This window comes from Aquarana catesbeiana, unplaced genomic scaffold (assembly GCF_042186555.1).
Source record: "Aquarana catesbeiana isolate 2022-GZ unplaced genomic scaffold, ASM4218655v1 unanchor228, whole genome shotgun sequence".
In the NCBI taxonomy this organism is placed as follows: Eukaryota; Metazoa; Chordata; class Amphibia; order Anura; family Ranidae; genus Aquarana; species Aquarana catesbeiana.
Window position 1 is genome coordinate 4,285,431 of NW_027362655.1, and position 7,599 is coordinate 4,293,029.

At 46.8% G+C, this 7,599-nt stretch overlaps 1 protein-coding gene across 1 annotated transcript in view; it reads right to left on the minus strand.

Annotated features, from left to right (window-relative positions):
- LOC141121709 (uncharacterized) overlaps positions 1-4,578 on the minus strand; it is a 113,671-nt gene extending 109,093 nt beyond the window's left edge. The window contains exons 1-7 of the mRNA XM_073611425.1: positions 4,396-4,578; positions 3,721-3,848; positions 3,511-3,634; positions 3,297-3,394; positions 2,980-3,207; positions 2,694-2,900; positions 2,456-2,600 (exon numbers count right to left, since the gene is read on the minus strand). Of these exons, the coding sequence (XP_073467526.1) occupies positions 2,456-2,600; positions 2,694-2,900; positions 2,980-3,207; positions 3,297-3,394; positions 3,511-3,634; positions 3,721-3,848; positions 4,396-4,492 (1,027 nt within the window). The 5' untranslated portion in view covers positions 4,493-4,578. The remainder of the gene's footprint in view (positions 1-2,455; positions 2,601-2,693; positions 2,901-2,979; positions 3,208-3,296; positions 3,395-3,510; positions 3,635-3,720; positions 3,849-4,395) is intronic.
- Between the last annotated feature and the right edge of the window lie 3,021 nt (positions 4,579-7,599).

The following is a 7,599-nucleotide window of genomic DNA, read 5'->3' on the forward strand; positions in this document are numbered from 1 at the left end:
TATAGTATAGAGTTCCCCTATAGGAAGCCACAAAGTATAGTATAGAGTTCCCCTATAGGAAGCCACAAAGTATAGTATAGAGTTCCCCTATAGGAAGCCACAAAGTATAGTATAGAGTTCCCCTATAGGAAGGTACAAATTATAGTATAGAGTTCCCCTATAGGAAGGTACAAAGTATAGTATAGAGTTCCCCTATAGGAAGCCACAAAGTATAGTATAGAGTTCCCCTATAGGAAAGTATAAAAAACTTCTCCCTTTAGAATGATTTGCTTCCTTCTCCTACCCAGGACTACATGTCCCATGAGGCATTGCTCCTCACACATTCACGTTCTCAGGCATTTACTGACATGTATGGATGGTGTACTGAGCTATATTTTCTGATATGTAAAGAAATAATGAATTCTGTATGCAGGCCAATTAATCCACTGACCAACTAATCAATTATGAAAATAGTTGACAACTATTTTCATAATCGATTATGATGATTAGTTGTTTCAACCCTACATCTCTGAATCTCCTACCAGTTCATTTATTTATTCATGGACCTTAGTCAGAGAGTAAGGAAACAATGAGAACTGTCTTTTATAGGAGTGACAGTGATGAGGGGATTATAGGACGAGTGTCCCCACCCCCTCTATCACTCATTGCCATCTTCCCAACACAAGAAGTCCTGCACTTCCTTATTTAGTCCATGATTTAGTCATGAATAACAGCGGGGCTGAGCCCCACCAGAGGTCAGAGAGTGAGGATGGGGGGAGAACAACCAAGATGAAGACTGGACTGATCCTGAAGACCACCATCATTGGGTTATTGACTCCTCCCTCATTATCACTTTCTGTTTAAGGTTCCAGAGTTTGAGGATATTATCACATTATTATCAACATGTAAAAGTCTGTGCTCCAATCAAATCATCAGATATAAAATGTCCAGCTGGTAGAAAATGGGTGCAAAAGAAGTCAGGACTATGTAATGTACAACTTATTACATAGGATACAACAGTTAGGATTTTATAGTATCGGAATGATGTAATGTATAACATAGAGTATATTGTGCAGGGGTCAGGAGTATGTAATGTACAATATAAATTAACAGTGTAAGGGTCAGGACTCATAATATTAGTAATCAGTGGAAGTTTAAATGTTTACATGAGACAAGTTGTAGAGATCCCACACTGCTGCCTCCCATCTCCTGAGACTGCACTCAGTGACTTGGGTCTGAGACTATACAGACATATCCCTCCACCCGGCACAGCCAGCAGACAATAGAGCAAGTAACCCTGGGAGAATTGTCAGTCAGACATCTTGCCATATCGGGTATGGGGCAGAAGACCAAAAGTTCATACCCTATCTGCCTAGGTCTAGTAACGCCTATAGTGAAAATCAACATTTTGCTGCCAGCTGAACCCCAGAACCTCCATAAATCCAGTCTAGATACATAAATTGTGTCTGCAGCACAGAGAAGGAAGATTACCTGAGATAAATACAGGAATACAGGACGAAGAACACAGCTCAGGAAAGTGACCAGGGGATTACAGGCTGATATCACCCAGTTATTGCCCTACTCTGGACCAATCAGTGAGCAGTATGGGTGGAGGAATGCATTTAGTGTTAACCCCCCTAGCGGTATTCCCGAGTCTGGCTCGGGGTGGATTTTCAATACCAAAAGCGGTATCCCCGAGCCAGGAATTGCATCGCAGGATTCTTGTAGAGGTTGCTTACCTTGTCCCCAGGATCCTGCGATGTCTCCCCGCTGTGATCTGCGAGCCGCCATGTCTTGCTCGATTCACAGTGCCGAGCTCTGTTCCCTGCGAGCGTTGCGACACACGGGGATGGAGTTCGGCGCTAAATTTAAAAAGTAAAACACACAGTATAGATACAGATTGCAGTACTGTATCAAATAATTACACATCCCCTTTGTCCCTAGTGGTCTGCCCAGTGTCCTGCATGCAGTTTTATATTATAAAAACTGTTCTTTCTGCCTGGAAACTGGAGACTGTCCATAGCAACCAAAACTGTCCCTTTACATCAAAAGTGGTTTTAGACCAGCTAGAAAACAGCGATAATAAATTAGAATCACTTGCAGAATTGAGTGATAGTGATTTGTGGGGAAATCCGTCATCAAACACTAAAAGTAACGAAAGCGACAATTCTGCAACTGAGCAAATTTCAGTGTTTTTGATTTCATTACATTATTGAATAATTTTTATTATTATTATATTATTATTTGTTATAATTATTTATAGTTATTTATTATGTTATAATTTTTTATTTCGTTTTTCAAACTTTATCATACATGGGATGTCTACTAGACTCTTGTTTGGACAGATTTAAGTGAATTATTCCTAAGAATTACAGGCCTATAATATAAAATGCCAAATTTCCATGCAAAATAATTGTACAGCTTTCAGCATCAAAAATCTGAAATAATCATACCGCCAGGGAGGTTAATGACCCACCTGTGCTGATCTCTGTAGGATTGTCCTCCTCTATAAATGTCCCCGTTATTCCATCCTCCTCCATAGACTGCTGATCATCCCTCACATACATCTCTTCTTCTTCTTCTGCTTTAACCTCAAATTCTATATCGATTGGATCTCCACTCTAAAACAAGGAAATGAGAGAGAATATCATCTGTAAGATATAAGCTTTAATATTGTCTCTATAAGTATGTTTTATAAGCTGCATCCCACCAACCTTGTAATAGTGAGGGATGGTGTGATCTTCCTGTGTGGAATCCTGGGAATACAGAGGACGGGGACATCTCCCTGGTGGGTTCCTGGTATTAGGTAGCTCCATCATATTCTTGTGTCCTTCTGATAACTCCTCCATCACTCCATACTCCTCATCCTCCTCTTTATACTCTTCTTTAACATCAATATTATCATCCCCAAGGATTCCACTCTGAATATATAATAAAACATTTATTGTAACAAACATGCTGTGTATAAATCAGAACTACCAATAATTGTCAATCATCTACCTGATGATGGTGAGGGATGGTGTGACCTTCCTGTGTGGAATCCTGGGAATACAGAGGACGGGGACATCTCTCTGGTGGGTTTCTGTAGCTGGATGATTCCACCATGGTGTCCTGGTACAGATCTTTGTGTTCTTTAAGATACTCTGACTCCTCCATCACCCCATCCTCATCATCCTCCTCTTTTATCTCTTCTTTAACCTCAACTTTAGAATCTCTCAGGTTTCCACTCTAAATATAAAATAAAAATGACATCAATTGTAACAATGCAGATAATGTACAGATCCTAATGATACTATCAGTGATTGTTCCTCATCTACCTGATGATGGTGAGGGATGGTGTGACCTTCCTGTGTGGAATCCCAGGAATACAGAGGATGGGGACATCTCTCTGGTGGGTTTCCATTACTGGATCCATCTGTAGGAAACACACACACTGACTGAATACATTGTTTCTGTGTGTTTATCAGATGATGGGGGATCTAGGTGGACCCTCCGTATTGCTCTCTCCTTTACAATAAAGTCTCCTCTTACCCGGTGATGTGAGGGGCGGCTGATTGTCCATCATGACGTCCTTGTAGAGATCCTTGTGTCCTTCTAAATACTCCCACTCCTCCATGGAGAAATAGACAGTGACATCCTGACACCTTATAGGAACCTGACACACACAATGATACAGTCACCATCCAGACACATCCCTTGTCTGTTACTGGATAATGTCCCAGAATTCCCAGCACCGCTCACCTCTCCTCCATCATCTCTCTGGTGACTTCTAGAATCTTCTTTGTATTTCTCTATTCTATCAGGGAGGGAGGTGAAGGCAATGTGATGGTCATATGATCTCCAGACTTCACAGGAGGAAAATTCTAGACCTAAACACAAATAAAACAATTTAAATGATTTTCCCAGAATCCTCCTCACCTCACCATTCAGGTTTCCAACAGGCAGGACGAGGAATAGCAAGAAGGAGCTCAGAGACAAATGAGAATATTGCTCAGCCAATGGGAGATTATCTCAGCATGACTTACATAATGAAGGAGATGAGGGGGAGGGGAGGAAGTCACTTATGGTGACCATAGAGACATGGAAATTCAGCTGGTTCAGCAGGGATCGGTCACATTTCCATCCATGTGTGGTCACTGCCGGATAAAAGTCACTCGATCAGCAGCTGCAGCCAATAGCTTCATCACTGATCTGTGTATTCTGAGAGCGGAGGAGCGCCCCCCATTGTCAGAATACAATAGTGCAGCGGGGAGGATTCCCCCATCCCCCTCCAATGTGTGGATGGGGGAATCACTTCAGTTTTTTTCACTCATCCCACTGGCTGAACGATAAAACAGAACCATGTATGGCCAGCTTTGGAGGGAAGATATATTAATCATCAACTGATCCCCCTGAAGGAGTTAATCTACATATTACCTCCTCTGCCGCCAGATCCTGTCTTCTCACTATGTCTATGTCCTAGCAAATGTAACATCCTGTCTGTTCCTGACATCACTTCCTGTCTGTATTCCATAGAGACTTCCTGTCTGGGTAGAAGTGAGATCACCACCTTGTGGAACTCAGAGGAACTGCAGCCCCAAGAAACATCTCGTAGTGTGAACACGGCCTTGTGCTGTGTGTGTATGTACTGTATATCCTTCCCCTTTCTCTCCTCCCTGAGTGTATATGAAGAGGCGGAGCCCTGAGTGTGTATGAAGAGGCGGAGCTCTGAGTGTGTATGAAGAGGCGGAGCTCTGAGTGTGTATGAAGAGGCGGAGCTCTGAGTGTGTATGAAGAGGAGGAGCTCTGAGTGTGTATGAAGAGGAGGAGCTCTGAGTGTGTATGAAGAGGCGGAGCCCTGAGTGCGTATGAAGAGGCGGAGCTCTGAGTGTGTATGAAGAGGAGGAGCTCTGAGTGTGTATGAAGAGGCGGAGCTCTGAGTGTGTATGAAGAGGCAGAGCTCTGAGTGTGTATGAAGAGGAGGAGCTCTGAGTGTGTATGAAGAGGAGGAGCTCTGAGTGTGTGTGAAGAGGCGGAGCTCTGAGTGTGTATGAAGAGGCAGAGCTCTGAGTGTGTATGAAGAGGAGGAGCTCTGAGTGTGTATGAAGAGGCGGAGCTCTGAGTGTGTATGAAGAGGCAGAGCTCTGAGTGTGTATGAAGAGGAGGAGCTCTGAGTGTGTATGAAGAGGCGGAGCTCTGAGTGTGTATGAAGAGGCGGAGCTCTGAGTGTGTATGAAGAGGAGGAGCTCTGAGTGTGTATGAAGAGGAGGAGCTCTGAGTGTGTATGAAGAGGAGGAGCTCTGAGTGTGTATGAAGAGGCGGAGCCCTGAGTGTGTATGAAGAGGCGGTGTCAGAGCCCCCTGTGTGTCAGAGCCCCCCTGTGTGTCAGAGCCCCCTGTGTGTCAGAGCCCCCCTGTGTGTCAGAGCCCCCCTGTGTGTCAGAGCCCCCCTGTGTGTCAGAGCCCCCCTGTGTGTCAGAGCCCCCTGTGTGTCAGAGCCCCCCTGTGTGTCAGAGCCCCCTGTGTGTCAGAGCCCCCCTGTGTGTCAGAGCGTGTCCTCCTCATTCTCTTTCCCATGTTGACTTTAGACAGCAGAGCAGAAAGTAGAGGAGTCCAGTGTGCTGAAGTGTGGAGAATGTGTGATCCTGTTTTTCATAGGCTATTGAGTTTGGCTAAATCTGCTAGTACATCTAACACTACCCTCCTTCCCAGACTGACTATGCTGCTATCAGCTGTGCCTTCTGTGCTCCTTTATCCAGATTGGGGGCACTCTAATACAGGACATATGCCACTGGCCAGATCGCCAGGTGAAAACAGAGGGGAAAAGCCTAAAATAAAACTAATGCAGCCACCACATCTAATGATTGTTAAACTGCAATATATAACATATTGGGTTTTATACCAGTCTTCTGAACCCTATTTCCACAATCCTTAATATGTTTTTTTTTTCCATTCCTGAGCTCTGCATCACTTGCTACTGAACCCTTGCACTGTAAATGGGGGGGGGGGGCGCAATCTGGTATGTTCGCCCTGGGCACTGGGTGACCTTGTCCCGGCACTGATAGGCAGCATTGGAAATCACACCCGCACGCTGCTGGGCTTGAAGGGGCGCTCTCTGCTCTACCACACTTGCGCACAAGCTGTAGCTATCTTAATCGGCTGGTACAGAGCAGCAGCAACTGAGCCGCTAATAGGGGTCAAGTAGGCGCAATCCGGGCACCCATTCATGTAGAGTAGGCATAATTCAGGCGCAAATAGTGGACAACCCAGGCGCTAGTAAATGTAGGTAACAAAATATTAAATGAATGTAGCGCTCAATCAAATTAAAATATAAATGGTGTAAAAAACTGATGATTAAGTGACGCTCAAAAAAGTATAATAAATATTGCTCAAAAAAATGAATATAATAGAAATGTAAAACAACCACGTGAATGGAGGTTCTATAGGGAAAATCCTATGCGGTGTTAGGACGAGAGATCCCTAGGAGAGTCATTTTGAGGAGGATCGTGGAGCTGTTTTATCAATTTTGATTGTATCGTCTATGGGACCTTTTTACCAAGGGCACGTTTCTTCACTGATCTAAGCACCTTTTTGATACCATTGGACTTAATTATTATTTATTGCACTTGTGTGGATTTTTATCTGTCATTATTTATATATATTTATTCTATATTATTATTGCACAGATCACATAGTTGCACTACCATTACTTATTTTAGAGTGCCGTATTTATTGCTTTTTTATATTCTATTTGCACAGTGGTTCTATGGATTCATTAGTTACACTTAATATGGAGTTTCGTTTGTTTTTTTTTGTCACTTTTTGGATTATTATTATTGGAAGAAAAGCTCTGGGAATCGTAAGGGGGGCTCCACTGGGGACTCCTGATGCGAGCGGGGGCTCCGCCGGGGACTCCTGATGCGAGGGGGGGCTCCGCCGGGGACTCCTGATGCGAGGGGGGGCTCCGCCGGGGACTCCTGATGCGAGCGGGGGCTCCGCCGGGGACTCCTGATGCGAGGGGGGGCTCCGCCGGGGACTCCTGATGCGAGGGGGGGCTCCGCCGGGGACTCCTGATGCGAGGGGGGCTCCGCCGGAGACTTCTGATGCGAGGGGGGGCTCCGCCGGGGACTCCTGATGCGAGGGGGGCCTCCGCCGGGGACTCCTGATGCGAGGGGGGCTCCGCCGGGGACTCCTGATGCGAGGGGGGCTCCGCCGGGGACTCCTGATGCGAGGGGGGGCTCCGCCGGGGACTCCTGATGCGAGGGGGGCCTCCGCCGGGGACTCCTGATGCGAGGGGGAGCTCCGCCGGGGACTCCTGATGCGAGGGGGGGCTTCCCTGGGGACTCCTGATGCGAGGGGGGGCTCCGCCGGGGACTCCTGATGCGAGGGGGGGCTCCGCCGGGGACTCCTGATGCGAGGGGGGGCTCCGCCGGGGACTCCTGATGCGAGGGGGGGCTCCGCCGGAGACTTCTGATGCGAGGGGGGGCTCCGCCGGGGACTCCTGATGCGAGGGGGGGCTCCGCCGGGGACTCCTGATGCGAGGGGGGGCTCCGCCGGGGACTCCTGATGCGAGGGGGGGCCTCCGCCGGGGACTCCTGATGTGAGGGGGAGCTCCGCCGGGGACTCCTGATGCGAGGGGGGG